Source organism: Sphaerodactylus townsendi, linkage group LG06 (genome assembly GCF_021028975.2).
Source record: "Sphaerodactylus townsendi isolate TG3544 linkage group LG06, MPM_Stown_v2.3, whole genome shotgun sequence".
NCBI classification, from domain to species: Eukaryota; Metazoa; Chordata; class Lepidosauria; order Squamata; family Sphaerodactylidae; genus Sphaerodactylus; species Sphaerodactylus townsendi.
This window is the reverse complement of record NC_059430.1, coordinates 504,617-520,941: the sequence shown is the minus strand read 5'-3', so window position 1 is coordinate 520,941 and position 16,325 is coordinate 504,617. Positions and strand designations below refer to the sequence as shown.

The 16,325-nt window shown below is 48.4% G+C and overlaps 1 protein-coding gene across 1 annotated transcript in view; it reads left to right on the top strand.

Moving 5' to 3' along the window:
- The window catches only part of PSMD1 (proteasome 26S subunit, non-ATPase 1), a 134,175-nt gene that overhangs the window by 78,151 nt on the left and 39,699 nt on the right, over positions 1-16,325 (top strand). The window contains 2 exon segments of the mRNA XM_048500710.1: positions 4,676-4,790; positions 12,687-12,803. Of these exon segments, the coding sequence (XP_048356667.1) occupies positions 4,676-4,790; positions 12,687-12,803 (232 nt within the window).

Below are 16,325 nucleotides of genomic sequence, written 5' to 3'. Positions count from 1 at the left end.
GGCAGCAGGAAACGAAGACCCCACATAACACCAATTGGCTCCATCAAGGAAGCCCCAACCCTCAATTTGCAAGACCTGAGCAAAGTGATTAATTATAGGAAATTTTAGAGTATATTGATTTGTAGGATCACCCTGCGTCAGAAATAACTTGACAGCATTTAACACACACACTAACTGTTCAGGTAAAATTGGATCTTTAGTGCTATTAATAAAAGCCTCACTTTTCTTTATTGGTTCTTATTTTAACCATCCTTTGCCTTCAAAACCATTCATCCATGGGCGATTCCGCACACGAGTAAAATAGGTTCGACCCAGTTCCCTGAGAAAGGTACTGACCTAGGTCGAAGCCATTGTTGTTCCCCACTGCAACCAGCTTGATCCCAGCTCGGAGGGCGGGATCATCCTGTGCCTCTTCGCCGCTCCATTCCGATTGGCTACTGTTCTACGGCCAGGTTCCGTCTATCCCCACACACGTTATAAAAAAGAACTGCCACAGGAATGGAGGGACAAAGGTGGCGTTTTTAGATTGGCCAGCTGTACGCGTGCCTGAAACACTCAGCTGTGATTGGCTGAATGGGGGACTCCTGGCACCAGAGATTCTGCACTTTACTGGAAGCGAGCTGAGTTCGAGCGGGGTTCCCTGAAAAATTAGTCGTTCCCAACTGGAGTCGGAAATTTGACCGTTACACGGGGCGAAGCTGGTACAAAACCACGTCAATCCCAGTGGTTGTGCGGAGCACTTAGGTCAAATGCCGCTTGAACTTAGGTCGATAACCCAAGTGCGGAATGGACCCATGTGTCTTTTCTCTTTAATTCAAATGCTCTATCAGGGGCTTCCAGTTGTCTGAAAACATAGTTAATTTTTTTAAAAAAAACATTAGCTTGGCCAACTCCAATGGTCCCTCACTTCCGAATAGCATGCTACGCTAGTTGCAGTGGGAATTCTTACGAAAGGGAAGGATGCCGTGGAAAGTAGGGAAGAGAACTGTGTGGAAGCAGTCTGGCAAATGGAGCAGAGCTCTGTCCCAACCAAGGTAGCTGCTCGTAAAAGGACCACACTTCTCCTTCTGGGATCGAACTGATAGGCTGTAGGGCAGTGATGGCGAACCTGTGGCACGGGTGCCAGAGGTGGCACTCAGAGCCCTCTCTGTGGGTACACACAAACAGTGCCCCCCCCACACACATCTAGGCTGGCCTGGGCCGCTGGGCTCGATTAGTAGCATTAAACCTAAGACCCAGTTTTGGGGAAGCAGTGTAGGTAACCCTGTTAAGTGCTGTTAAACCCCACTGATTTTTCCTGTGAAGAACTAAAGCACGATCCTTTACCTGGAAGTAAGCTCGGTTGCTGGCAATGGGGCTTGCTTCGGAGTAAACCCTCCTCGGGTCGTGATTCACCCGTTGGAAGAGTTGCACGGTTGCTTCAAAGCAAAGCCACCCACTACCACCAAGCTTACTCCCGAGTAACGCGCGCCTCGGAGCCCGCCGTTTTTTCTAAACGAAAACCTCAGCATTCAGGTTAAATGGCCGTGTTGGCACTTTGCGATAAATAAGTGGGTTTTGGGTTGCAGTTTGGGCACTCTGTTTCGAAAAGGTTCGCCATCACTGCTCTAGTTGGTTGTGAGAATAAAATGGAGGGTAGGAGAATGGAAGAAGAGTTTGGATTTATACCCCTGCTTTTCTGTCCTGTAAGGAGTTTCAAAGCGACTTATAATCTCCTTTCCATTCCTCTCCCCCACAACAGACACCTTGTGAGGCAGGTGGAACTGCGAGAGTTCTGAGAGAACTGTGACTGGCCAGGATCACCCAGCAGGCTTCATGAGCAGGAGCAGGGAAACAAATCCAGTTCACTAGATAAAAAAGTCCATCGCTCATGTGGAGGAGTGCAGAATTAAACCTAGTTCTCCAGATAAGAGCCCCCCTGCTCCACGTCACGCTGGAACTTTGGGTTCCCACTGCGGAGAAAGACTAGGTATCAGTGAAGTAAATCAAGACAGCATGGTGTAGTGGCTAAGAGTGGTGGACTCTTATCTGGTGAACTGGGTTTGTTTCTCTCTCCTACACATGAAGCCTGCTGGGTGACCTTGGACCAGTCTCGCTGGTTGCAGTGGGGACCAGACCTCAAAAGGAGAGCAGTGGTTTACCTGCAGAGTGGGGAAGGGGGGAGGGCTGTGGCCCCGAGGTAGAGGATCTGGTTTGCGTTCAGAAGGTCCGAGGTTCAATCCCCGGTGTCTCCAGCGAAATGCATCAGGCAGTAGGTGATGTGAAAGGCCTCAGCCTCGAGACCCTCGGAAGCCACTCATACAAGTTTGCTTCGTGACCTTTTTTTTTTTTCTTCCCGAAACCGCACGAGGCTTACCGGCATCGCGCGGATTGCAGATCGTTACTGGGGAAAGGTCTGATGTGTGGTGAGGATTTTGCTCTTTCCTCATCTCTCAGGCCAGAACCTTTTGATGTTTTCCTCTCCTGTGCTGTTGAAACGCTGGATTTACAGCCCGGGTGGTTCCCTGTCTAGTAACCAGCTTTATGTTGAGCTGAGCCAACTTGTTATAGGCCTCGACTGCTTAAGTAACAAATGTCTACCAGAGCACCTTCCCTGTGAGGAGAGGCTGCAGCGTTTGGGACTCTTTAGTTTGGAGAGGAGACGTCTGAGGGGGGATATGATTGAAGTCTATGAAATTATGCATGGGCTGGAAAATGTGGACAGAGAGAAATTTTTCTCTTTCTCACAAGACTAGAACCAGGGGGCATTCATTGAAAATGCTGGGGGGAAGAATTAGGACTAATAAAAGGAAACACTTCTTCACGCAACGCGTGATGGGTGTTTGGAATCTGCTGCCACAGGAGGTGGTGATGGCCACTCACCTGGATAGCTTTAAAAGGGGCTTGGACAGATTTATGGAGGAGAAGTCGATCTCTGGCTCCCAATCTTGATCCTCTTTGATCTCAGATTGCAAATGCCTCAACAGACCAGGTGCTCAGGAGTAACAGCTGCAGAAGGCCCTTGCTTTCACATCCTGCAGGTGAGCTCCCAAAGGCACCTGGTGGGCCACTGCGAGTAGCAGAGAGCTGGACTAGATGGACTCTGGTCTGATCCAGCTGGCTTGTTCTTATGTTCCTATGTTCTTAAGGGGATGCCAGATATTACTTTTGAGTTGTAGACTCATTTGGGGGCCAGCGTGGTGTGGTGATTTAAGAGCAGGTGGATTCTAATATGTAGAACTGGGTTTGATTTCCCCACTCCTCCACCTGAGTGGCGGAGGCTTGTCTGGTGAACCAGATGTGTTTCCGCACTCCTACATTCCTGCTGGGTGACCTTGGGCTGGTCACAGTTCTCTCAGAACTCTCTCAGCCCCACCTACCTCACCAGGTGTCTGTTGTGGGGAGAGGAAGGGAAAGGCGCTTGTAAGCCACCTCGAGTCTCCTTACAGGGGAAAAAGGTGGGGTATAAATCCAAACTCTTCTCATTCTTGACCGTGTAGCTTTCCACTCATAATTTCATCTGATCTTTATTTTGAAGCGCAGTTGCCTTCCTACCCTTGAGGTTGCAGTCTCATAAATCAAGCTCTACCTAAAAAAATTTCATTCCCATTAGCTGCTTATTAAAAGGAAAGGAGCTTGTAGGCCACCTTGAGTTACAGGAAGAAGAAGAAGAGTTTGGATTTATATTCCCCCCTTTCTCTCCTCAAAGGGGCTTACAGGAGACTCAAAGGGGCTTACAATCTCCTTGCCCTTCTCCCCTCACAACAAACACCCTGTGAGGTGGGTGGGGCTGAGAGAGCTCCGAAGAACTGTGACTAGCCCAAGGTCACCCAGCTGGTGTGTGTGGGAGTGTACAGGCTAATCTGAATTCCCCAGAGAAGCCTCCACAGCTCAGGCGGCAGAGCTGGGAATCAAACCCGGTTGCTCCAGATTAGATACATGAGCTCTTAACCTCCTACGCCACTGCATATCGAAAGCTTCTTTTCTTCTTTTTGTGTTGCTATTTGGGAATCTTCTTCTTGTGTTGCTATTTGGAAATTTGTTCTTGTGTTGGGAATCTTCTTCTTGTGTCGCTATTTGGAAATTTGTTTGGGTACATCAAACGTGTCGGAAAGCTTTTTGCTGGAAGGCATTTTCTGACAACGAAACTTTTTTTGAAGAGGGGGGGATTTGATTAAAGTCGGCGTATCTTGGCGCTCTTCAGTGTTAACAGTTCCTTTGTCGGCTGCCTATACCCCCTCGCCCCCCCTCCCAATTCTGTGTATTTGATGATCTGCCAGCAGCCTCCCTGTTGAGCAAGTGCCCAAACCAGCCAAATATAAAAGGTGTTGCGAAACATGCCGGCTGTAAAACATCTTCACAGGGACACAACGCATTTATTCAAGGGTTTGTCACTTTGTCTCCACGGCAGCCCACTTGTGATTTTGTGTTTGCAAATGAAGTGGCAAAATATATTACTGATAGTCGTCCTTCAGAGTTTGGAGGGCAGGCCAGCCCCCACGCTCTCCCTGCGGTGCTGGGCCGGGTAGGATCTGGAAGGCCGTGTGGCAAAACACCTCGGCTCACTTTAGGGGAAATGCGTTGGGGAGCGTTTCCATTTGACAGCAGGGATATTTTGCTCAGTCGTGTTGATCCTTTGAGGTGAACTTTGTAACTCTTGGATAGAATTCAGTTTTCTTTTCGGCTTCTTTTGCAGGACTCCCGAACAGTGTCCCAGCGTAGTTTCATTGTTGTCAGAAAGCTATAACCCTCATGTGCGTTATGGGGCAGCCATGGCTTTGGGGATCTGCTGCGCTGGTACTGGAAATAAGGTAAGGTCAAGAAATCAAAACCACAGTGTCTTTCTCAAGTCAGGGAATGGTTAGAGGAACGATGGCCCTGGTCTATTCTGTACCTGAGAATTCCAGCCAAGAGTGAAAGTAGCTTAAATTTCTTTCTCGTTCTCAGTGCACAGGGATCTTGAGGCAGAAGCTGTGAGATGCCATTTGTGCCACCTTCTGATTGGCTTATTTTTGTCCCGATTCATTTTACCTGCACATGTCTGTTTATTTATTTCATTTATGCCTCACTCTTCTCCCCAGTGAGGACTCCAAGTGACTTGCAACATTAAGAACATAAGAACTAGCCTGCTGGATCAGACCAGAGTCCATCTAGTCCAGCACTCTGCTACTCGATAGATAGGTAGGTAGGTAGGTAGGTAGGTAGGTAGGTAGGTAGGTAGGTAGGTAGGTAGGTAGGTAGGTAGGTAGGTAGGTAGGTAGGTAGGTAGGTAGGTAGGTAGGTAGGTAGGTAGGTAGGTAGGTAGGTAGGTAGATAGATGGGTAGATAGATGGGTAGATAGATAGATAGATAGATAGATGGGTAGATAGATAGGTAGATAGATAGATAGATGGGTAGATAGATAGGTAGATGGGTAGATAGATAGATGAATGAATAGAAGCAGGCAGAGCAGATGAGCAGATGAGCAGACAGGCCTGCTGGATGAAGAAATTCATCTAGTCCATCTGCTACTAGTGGCCACCAGGTGCCAGGGGCTCACATGCAGGATGTGAAAGCAATGGCCTTCTGCTGCTGCTCCCGAGCACCTGGTCTGCTAAGGCATTTGCAATCTGAGATCAAGGAGGATCAAGATTGGTAGCCATAAATCGACTTCTCCTCCATCAATCTGTCCAAGCCCCTTTGAAAGCTATCCAGGTTAGTGGCCGTTACCACCTCCTGTGGCAGCATATTCCAAACACCAACCACACGTTGTGTGAAGAAGTGTTTCCTTTTATTAGTCCTAATTCTTCCCCGCAGCATTTTCAATGAATGCCCCCTGGTTCTAGTATTGTGAGGACTATCAATAATATTTTGCCACTCCACTGCAAGTGTCAGTGTGCTGGACTAGATGGGCTCTGGTCTGAACCAGCAGGCTAGTTCTTAAGTTCTTATATTCTTAAATGCCTTAGCAGACCAGGTGCTCAGGAGCAGCAGCAGAAGGCCATTGCTTTCACGTCCTGCATGTGAGCTCCCAAAGGTACCTGGTGGGTCACTGCGAGTAGCAGAGTGCTGGACTAGATGGGCTCTGGTCTGATCCAGCAGGCTCTTCCTTATGTTCTTATGTTCTTAAGCCCCTTTGGGTCTCCTTACAGGAGAGAAAGGGGGGATATAAATCCAGCTTTTCTTCTTCCTCTTCCTCCTCCTTCTTTAGTCACGATATCTTTGTGGTATGGTGACTTGCTGAGGAAGAGTCCCACTTGGCCGCTCTCATTTTCTAAAGGTGTTGACAGGTGCTGTGGGGCCACAGGGACCATGTAGGGCTGTGGTGGCGAACCTTTGGCACTCCAGATGTTATGGACTACAATTCCCATCAGCCCCTGCCAGTGTGGCCATGCTGGTAAGCATAAGCATTTTATTGTCATTGTGCACACACAACGAAATTTACAGCAGCATTCCTCGATGCACAAAAATTCAGACTCACACATCATCCTCACTTTCCCTTCCTCCACCCATCCCTACACAGCCCCAAACACATCAATACGAAGCCGCAGAGTTTAGCATAGCCACAGCTCTGGAGTAGAAGCTGTCTCTAAGCCTCTTTGTCCTAGTTTTGAGGGCCCTGTATCGTATGCCGGATGGTAACAGTTCAAAGAGAGAGTGTGCTGGATGAGACGGGTCCCTCAGAATATTTTGGGCTTTATTTAGGCTTCGGGAATTGTAGAGTTCTTCCAAGGAGGGGAGAGGGCAGCCGATAATCCTTTGTGCAGTAGTGATCACCCTTTGGAGCGCCTTCCTAGGGGCTGATGGGAATTGTAGTCCATAACATCTGGAGTGCCAAAGGTACACCACCACTGATGTAGGGGGCCCCAGTTCAGAGATCACGTGCCATTTTGGCCCCATCTGTTTGCTGCAAGCATCTGTCTGTACTGGACCCAACCGGGCAATTTGTTAATGCCATTTGACCAAGCCTGTTTTGTTTCTCCATAATTTGTGCAGGCAGGCTAATATAACCTGCCTGGCCGCGGCACCGCGCTTTACTGTTTATCTTTGAAACAAGGGATCTTTGAGCATCTGTTTATATCAGTTTGTCTTCTGGGGTTTGCATCAGCATATTTTAAAGGCCAAGTTCATCCGTTAGAACTCGGGAGATTGGAAATGAAGTTAAGCTTTTAGTTAACCCGCGGGAGGCAGTTCCATCTTGCCTCCTCTATAAATAGTCGTGAACTCACGTGGCGGAGGAGGATTAGGCAGAGGCCAATAAATGCACGAAAATATAACAACCTTGTAAAAGGCATCTTTGCCCAATTTATGAGTTAAAGGTTTATGCCCTAAAAACGTTCGCCGTAATGAAGCTGCTTGAGTTGTACTTCAGCAGCCGCCTGTCTTTTTGCTTTCAGCTGGTTATCTCCTCCAGCCTCCACCACTGAATAACGTTATCCTTGCCATAAGAATATCCTTTTTCAGTATGGCTCATTCCGCACGTGCAGAATAATGCACTTTCAAACTGCTTTCAGTGCTCTTTGAAGCTGTGTGGAATAGCAAAACCCACTTGCAAACAGTTGCGAAAGTGGTTTGAAAACGCATTATTTCGCGTGTGCGGAAGGGGCCCACGATTGGTGAAACCAGCTTAAATTCTGTGGGTGTATTAAGTGCCACCAAACCATTTCTGACTCACGGCGATCCTCTCAATTGATGACTTCCCAAACTGCCCTATGATTTATAGCCTTGCCCAGTCTTGCGAACTGAGGGCCGAGGCCTCTTTGATTGAGTCAATCCATCTCTCCTTTCCTGCTGTTTTCAATCTTTCTGAGTGGAAGAAGAAGAAGAAGAAGAGTTTGGATTTATATCCCCCCCTTCTCTTCTGCAGGAGACTCAAAGGGGCTGACAATCTCCTTGCCCTTCCCCCCTCACAGCAAGCACCCTGTGAGGTGGGTAGGGCTGAGAGAGCTGCGAGAAGCTGTGACTAGCCCAAGGTCACCCAGCAGGCGTGTGTGGGAGTGCACAGGCTAATCTGAATTCCCCAGAGAAGCCTCCACAGCTCAGGTGGCAGAGCTGGGAATCAAACCCGGTTCCTCCAGATTAGATACACGAGCTCTTAACCTCCTATGCCACTGCTGCTCCCTACGTCCTATGATTTATAGCCTCGCTCAGTCTTGCGAACTGAGGGCCGAGGCCTCTTTGATTGAGTCAATCCATCTCTTGTTGGGCCTTCCTGTTTTCCTGCTGTTTTCAATCTTTCTGAGTATTATGATCTTTCTCAGTGACTCTTATCTTCTCATTCTGTGACCAAAATACACAGCCATTTTAGCCATTAGTCAGTTTAGCCATTTTAGTTTCTACGGAGGTTTTACTTGATTCAGAACCCACCAATTTGGGTGGGTTTTTTTGGCAGCCCACGGAATCCGTAAAGCTCCCCTCCACCTCATTTAGAAGGAATCAACTTAACTTCCTGTCAGCTTTCTCCATTGCAATAAACGAAAACAAAAGATACGGTATACAGAGCAGCCAAAAAGGGAAGTAGCCTCCCTATCTAAGCTGCTAATAGCATCATAAATACCCTGTGAAGGGTCAGGTGCTATAATGATACCAGAAATGCTCTGTGTGAAAGTGCAAAATGCAATGCATGAACAATAAATACGGAGGTCCCTTCAGTAGGTTCTGCTCATGTCCAATTGGTGCTATCCAATACAAGAAGAAGAAGAAGAGTTTGGATTTATACCCCACCTTTAAGAACATAAGAACAAGCCAGCTGGATCAGACCAGAGTCCATCTAGTCCAGCACTCTGCTACTCGCAGTGGCCCACCAGGTGCCATTCAGAGCTCACGTGCAGAATGTGAAAGCAGTGGCCTTCTGCGGCTGTTGCTCCCGAGCACCTGGTCTGTTAAGGCATTTGCAATCTCAGATCAAAGATCAAATCTCATGTAAAGAGACTCAAAGTGGCTTACAAGCTCCTTTCCCCTCTTCTTATTTGTTTGTTTGTTTGTTTGTTAAATTTATAGGCCGCCTCACCCCCGAAGGGCTCGAGGCGGCTCACAACGTGGCTGTACACCAGGACAGCAAATCAATACAATACAAACTTAACCCATTAAAACTTAAGCAGCAGTTACTACAATAAATATAAGTTAAAAATTTAAAACAACAGAGGTTGTTTAAAAACAGGCGCCCGATCTAAAGGCAAAAAAAGGGGGGGGTAGGTGGGGCCCAAGATGGAATCAGGGCCCAACCAAGATGGAAAAAACAGGCAGCGTCAGTTTTCAGTGGGGGCAGTAGAACTGCAGCCAGCCCCCCCAAAGGCCCGGTGGAATAACTCCGTCTTACAGGCCCTGCGGAACTCACCAAGGTCCCGCAGGGCCCGGACAGCTGGAGGTAGAGCATTCCACCAGGCAGGGGCCCTGGCCTGGGTCGAGGCCAGCCGCATCGTCGCAGGGCCAGGGGTCACCAGCAGTTCTGCCACCGCCAAACGCAGCGGCCTATGCGGGACATAGGGGGAGATGCGGTCCCGTAGGTATGGCCCCATGCCGTGTAGGGCCTTAAAGGTCAATACCAGCACCTTGAAAACGATCCAGAACTCCACTGGGAGCCAATGCAGGCGGCGCAACACAGAGGTGATATGATCTAAACAATCACCACCTGTCAAAAGCCGAGCTTCTCCCCACAACAGACACCTGGTGAGGTAGGTGGGGCAGAGAGAGCTCCGAAGAACTGTGACTAGCCCAAGGTCACCCGGCAGGAATGTAGGAGTGCGGAAACACATCCGGTTCACCAGATAAGCCTCTGCCACTCAGGGTGCCTGTTGTGGGGGGAAGAAGGGAAAGGAGATTGTAAGCCCCTTTGAGGCTCCTTACAGGAGAGAAAAGGGGGATATCAATCCAAACTCTCTTTTCTGAAAAAAGAATTCCATATTTTTATTAGTCTTTGGGTAAAAAAAGTGTTTCCAGACTCTGACTTGTAGATCGCAAGTTCAGGGTGTTGCTCTTGCTTTGGAGGCCTGAGGGCAAACCCCCTTCCGTCCCCCCTCCCCTCAGCATTCCTGTGTGGTTGTGACCCTACGGTTGGGTGGAAATATTTCAACTAGCCGTGGTCCCTTGGACAGCAACCAGACTCATGAATTCCAGATGAATCCTAAAGGTCCTGAAGGAAGCAAAGTTCTGTAAGAGGATTCTCTTCACCTTCACACTGTGGTCTTCAGCCGTTTTCATCCCGGTCCTCCAGAAGAGGTCCCTTTAGAGCAGGGGTGACCAAGCTATGGGGCTCCAGATGTTCATGGACTACTATTCCCATCAGCTCCTGCCAGCATGGCCAATTGGCTAGGCCTGGAAAGGGTAAAAAGGCAAAGAAAGGACGCCTGTCTTTTCTGTTCTCCGGGTTGATGTCAGTAAAGCTGCGGTAAAGAATGGTGGTGTTCAAAGCTCTCTCTCAGCGTTGTTCCCTGCTCTGCTCCCGGCTGAAAGTTGGGCTCAGAGCAGTTTACCATCAGAAGTTACAACCCAGTACAATATACTAGAACCAGGGGGCATTCACTGAAAATGCTGGGGGGAAGAATTAGGACTAATAAAAGGAAACACTTCTTCACGCAACGTGTGATTGGTGTTTGGAATATGCTGCCACAGGAGGTGGTGATGGCCACTCACCTGGATAGCTTTAAAAAGGGCTTGGACAGATTTATGGAGGAGAAGTCGATCTATGGCTACCAATCTTGATCCTCTTTGATTTGAGATTGCAAATGCCTTAGCAGACCAGGTGCTCGGGAGCAGCAGCCGCAGAAGGCCATTGCTTTCACCTCCTGCCTGTGAGCTCCCAAAGGCACCTGGTGGGCCACTGCGAGTAGCAGAGAGCTGGACTAGATGGACTCTGGTCTGATCCAGCTGGCTTCTTCTTATGTTCTTAAAACACTGCAATGTAAAATACAATTCCAACAATTCCTATATAAATACTTGAAATAATTCCTGTGAAGATTGCTGCCAGTTAATCGACTCAAGCCCAAATATCTATCTTCCCAGCACTCTCTGTTCTTATTTATTGCAGGGGGGGGGGGGTGTGCACCAGATGGGAACCATAGATCAGGGGTCTTATAGTCCATGAACATCTGGAGAGCCACAGGTTGCAGACCCCTGCCATAGATGGTACTGTTGATAGTAAATTAGATATATGAATATAGATGTAGATATGAGTATCATTGATCCAAATTGGGGCGCTACCCTGTTTCCCCAAAAATAAGACAGAGTCTTATATTAATTTTTGCTCCAAAAGATGCGTTAGGGCAGTGGTGGCGAACCTACGGCACGGGTGCCAGAGGTGGCACTCAGAGCCCTCTCTGTGGGCACGCGTGCACAGAGTTCATCATGTGATAATAGTGCAATTATTTCAGGGAGATTATTAGCACTAAACCTAAGACCTAGTTTTGGGGAAGCAGTGTAGGTAACCCTGTTAAGCGCTGTTAAACCCTACTGATTTTCAGGGGAAGAACGAAAGCGTGATCCTTTACCTGGGAGCAAGCTCGGTTGCTGGCAATGGGGCTTGCTTCTGAGTAAACCCTCCTAGGGTCGTGATTCACCTGTTCGAAGCATTGCACAGTTGCTTCAAAGCAAAGCCACCGACTACCACCAAGCTTACTCCTGAGGAACGCACGCCTTGGAGCCAACCGTTTTTTCTATACTAAAACCTCAGTATTCAGGTTAAAATGCCGTGTTGGCACTTTGCGATAAATAAGTGGGTTTTGGGTTGCAGTTTAGGCACTCGGTCTCGAAAAGGTTCGCCATCATTGCGTTAGGGCTTATTTTCAGGGGATTTCTTATTTTTTGCACCCCCCACGTGACTAGATCAGCTGCGCTGGGTAATCTGTAACTAGGGCTTATTTTGGGGGTAGGGCTAATATTTCAAGCATCCTCCAAAAATCCCCAAAAAATCACGCTAGGGCTTATTTTCGGGGTACCGCTGCATTTAAAGACCATGGGAAGGTCTTTTTGTGGGGTTTTTGGCACCCCCGCTGAGTGCCATTTCCTAGGCCCATGGTGGCGAACCTTTGGCACTCCAGATGTTATGGACTACAACTCCCATCAGCCCCTGCCAGCATGCCATGCTGGCGGGGGCTGATGGGAATTGTAGTCCATAACATCTGGAGTGCCAAAGGTTCGCCACCACTGTCCTAGGCCCTCGGAAGCCGTGTTTGTTCTGCTTTGGAAGGTGGGCAGAGGTAAATTGCTGTTTTTCTTCCCCTTAGCCGAGGCCCCAAAGCTTCGGAGAGCTCTTCCAAGTGAGATGCTCCTGTCACCACATTTGTGAATCTAGCCCGGTGTGGCGTGTGTGTTCCCCCCCCCCCCCAAAGCCGACTTCTTGTCGCCTAATATAGGCATCATTTATAAACGGAGCAAATTGCTTTCTCGAGTCTTCTCACACCTCTGCTTCCAAGGCCGTGCATATTTCCTTAAGCTCCGTGTTCCATCCATCACTTCTCTTTTGGTGCTTGAGCTTTGGGAGCGCAATTGAGTCCTTGCTCTTTTTCTCTCCCTCTCTTTATTTTTTAATTCACTGTTTTCATACTCCGTGTTCTGTTATCGTTGCGCAGGACAAACCGTATAAATACAATAAGCGAGGCTCCGTTTCTTGGCTCGCTTGAAGATCCTAACCTGATTATCTTGATGAAAGCCTGGTGTTTGAAAAGTAACGAGGTTAACATTCTGTGTGCTTTCTCCTCCTCCCCCCTCCCCTTTTTATTTCTTTGCAATAGGAAGCAATTAATTTGCTGGAGCCCATGACAAATGACCCCGTGAACTACGTGCGTCAGGGGGCGCTGATTGCATCTGCCCTGATTATGATCCAGCAGACAGAGATCCTGTGTCCCAAGGTGAGTGATGTCTCTCTGGCCAGTGAGGTATGGCAGATGACGGCATTGGGCAACACGTCTGTTTTCAAGGAATTGCTTCCTTTGTGGATTACTTGCGGCAGAACTCAGGTTCAGGTTTTCCTGCTTTACATCAAGAATGTTGAATCCCGTGGATCTGTTGTGGGAGGGGTTGAATCCCATAAATCTGTTGTGGGAGGGGTTGAATCCCATGGATCTGTTGTGGGAGGGTTGAATCCCGTAAATCTGCTGTGGGAGGGGTTGAATCCCGTAAATCTGTTGTGGGAGGGGTTGAATCCCGTGGATCTGTTGTGGGAGGGGTTGAAGCCCGTGGATCTGTTGTGGGAGGGGTTGAATCCCGTGGATCTGTTGTGGGAGGGGTTGAAGCCCGTGGATCTGTTGTGGGAGGGGTTGAAGCCCGTGGATCTGTTGTGGGAGGGGTTGAAGCCCGTGGATCTGTTGTGGGAGGGGTTGAAGCCCGTGGATCTGTTGTGGGAGGGGTTGAAGCCCGTGGATCTGTTGTGGGGTTTTTTTTGAATCCCGTGGATCTGTTGTGGGGGGGTTGAAGCCCGTGGATCTGTTGTGGGAGGGTTTGAAGCCCGTGGATCTGTTGTGGGAGGGGTGAGAGCTAAGTGGCGGGGCATCCGGAAGGTCCCGGCTTCAGTCCCCATCATCTCTTGGTTAACGGATCACTTAACAGGTGATATGAAAGATATTCCACTTAGGCAGAAAAAAATGCACAGATATAGGATGGGTGTCACTTGGCTTGACAAGACTACATCCGAAAGGGATCAGGGAGTCTTAGTAGACTACAAACTGAACATGAGTCAGCAGTGTGATGCGGCATCCAAGAAAGCCAATGCAATTTTGGACTGTAGAAGAGTATAGTGTCAAGATCAAGGGATGTAATTGTACCCATCTATTCTGCATTGGTTAGACCTCACCTGGAATATTGTGTACAGTTCTGGGCACTGCAATTCAAAAAGGATATTGACAAGCTGGAACGGATCCAGAGGAGGGCAACCAAAATAGTAACGCGTCTGGAATCCATGCCCTACAAAGAGAGACTTAGGGAGCTGGGGATGTTTACTTTGTTGAAGAGGTTAAGAGGTGACATGATAGCCATGTTTAGATATTTGAAGGGATGTCATGTTGGTGAGGGAGCAAGCTTGTTTTCTGCGGCTCCAGAGACCAGGACCAGGAGTCATGGGTTCAAGGAGAAGGACAAGAGATTCCACCTAAACATCAGGAAGAACTTCCTGACAGTAGGGGCTTTTCGACAGTGGGATGCATTTCCTTGGAGTGTGGTGGAGTCTCTTTCTTTGGAAGTTTTTAAAGAGAGGCTGGATTGCCATCTATCAGGAGTGCTTTGATTGTGTGTTCCTGCATTGCAGTGGGTTGGACTGGATGGCCCTCGGGGTCTCTTCCAACTCTATGATTGTTGAAAATGTTGAGAGAAATTTTTCTCTCTTTCTCACAATACTAGAACCAGGGAAAATTCATTGAAAATGCTTGGGGGGGTGGGGGGAATTAGGACTAATAAAAGGAAACACTTCTTCACGCAACGTTTGATTGGTGTTTGGAATATGCTGCCACAGGAGGTGGTTATGGCCACTAACCTGGATAGCTTTAAAAAGGACTTGGACAGATTTATGGAGGAGAAGTCGATCTATGGCTCCCAATCTTGATCCTCCTTGATCTGAGGTTGCAAATGCCTCAGCAGACCAGGTATAGCTCTCAGGAGCAGCAGCATGCAGCAGAAGCCATTGCTTCTACCCTTGCATGTGGAGTTCCTCAAAGGCACCTCAGGTGGGCCAAAACCGTATTTGGCCGAAAGTAGCAAAATACTTGGACTAGATGGACTCTGGTATGATCCAGCAGGCTAGTTCTTATGTTCTTGTGATTCTATGTAGGTTTCCTTTGGCTACAGCATTTGATTTTTTTTTTCTTTTTGTAGTTTTGCTATAATTTTCCTACAGCATTTGATTTTTTTAAGAACACCAAGAAAAGACTTACTGAGAGATGCTCGGTAAATATATGCAAATGCGTCTTATGTGCCTCATGCATCCCAGGTGCCCAGTTTGGATTTACTTGGTTGCCCAGCTGGGATTTTATACCCCAGAATTCCTTGCCTGCTAGCAACGGAAGCAATGCTTGCCTCGAGGTTGCACGTGCCCAGGGATGTCCGTGCTCCAGGAGGCTTGTGAACAGAACTTGGATCTTTCCGAACTCCTGGAATGTTGGCAAGCATGCCGTTTAAGCAGGGAGAGGCGGGCTGAGAAATGGAGGTGGCATTGCCAAGAACACACACAGAGAGAGCTGGAATTGGAGTTGGGAGCACCTGATAGGCGAACGGACCCCAACTATGTATGTGTTCTTGGCAATACCACCTTCATTTGTCAGAGCTGCCTCCTCTCTTGAGGTGGGAGGTCCAGAACCCAAAGTATTCTTACCTGCTCTGTTGCCTGTCCAGCCTTGATGGTATGGCTAAGAGTGGGAGACTCCAATCGAGAGAACCAATTTCTATTCTGCCAGTATTCCACATGAGCAGTAGGCGCTAATCTGGAAAACCGGGTTTGATTCCCCACTCTTTCCACCTGAGTGGCTGAGGCTTATCTGGGGAACCAGATGTGTTTCCCGGTGACTCCCGCATCTCCTTCGCTTGGGTGACTCCTTTGGGCCAGTCGCAGAATGAGTTCCTCTCTAGAACTCTCTCTCAGCCCCACCTGCCCTTGCCACAAGGTGTCTGTTGTGCAGGAGAGGGAGGGACAGGGAGCCTTTCAGAAGCTGCCTTTGAGATTACCTTAGGGCACAGGTGTGTAAACACCCTTCAGTGAGCCTCCAGATAAAGTTGATTATAGTTCCCATCATCCCCTGACAGCATGATGCTGGCAGGGGATGATGGGAACTGTAGTCCATAACATCTGGAGGGCTGCGAGTTTGACACCTATGCCTTAGGGGAAGGTATAGTTTAAAAACTAACTCTCCCTTCTTCTGCTTGAGACCTAGGTGTAGACTCTATGTGTAGACTCTTCCGTTGTTGAATTTTCCAGAAACAAAAAGGCCGTGCCTTAAAGAAGTCTTCTTCTACATCTTCATCCAGTGTATCTTGCCCACAAAAACTGGTGTCCCTGAACCTTCTTCCGCCTTTGTTTTAAGCCTTTAAAAAACCTCTCTGTAAGGCTGCTGTCCCGCTAGTAAGGGGTTAGTGGGAAGACCCTCCCCCTGACTTCCTGCAGAGCAGCTGCCAGTCCGGGTAGACCACAGGTGTCAAACTCGCCGCCCTCCAGATGTTATGGACTACAGCTCCCATCATCCCCTCCCATCATCCCCTGGTAGAAAATGTTGACAGAGAGAAATTTTTCTCTCTTTCTCACAAGACTAGAACCAGGGGGCATTCATTGAAAATGCTGGGGGGAAGAATTAGGATTAATAAAAGGAAACACTTCTTCACGCAACGTGTGATTGGTGTTTGGACTATGCTGCTGCAGGAGGTGGTGATGGCCACTCACCTGGATAGCTTTA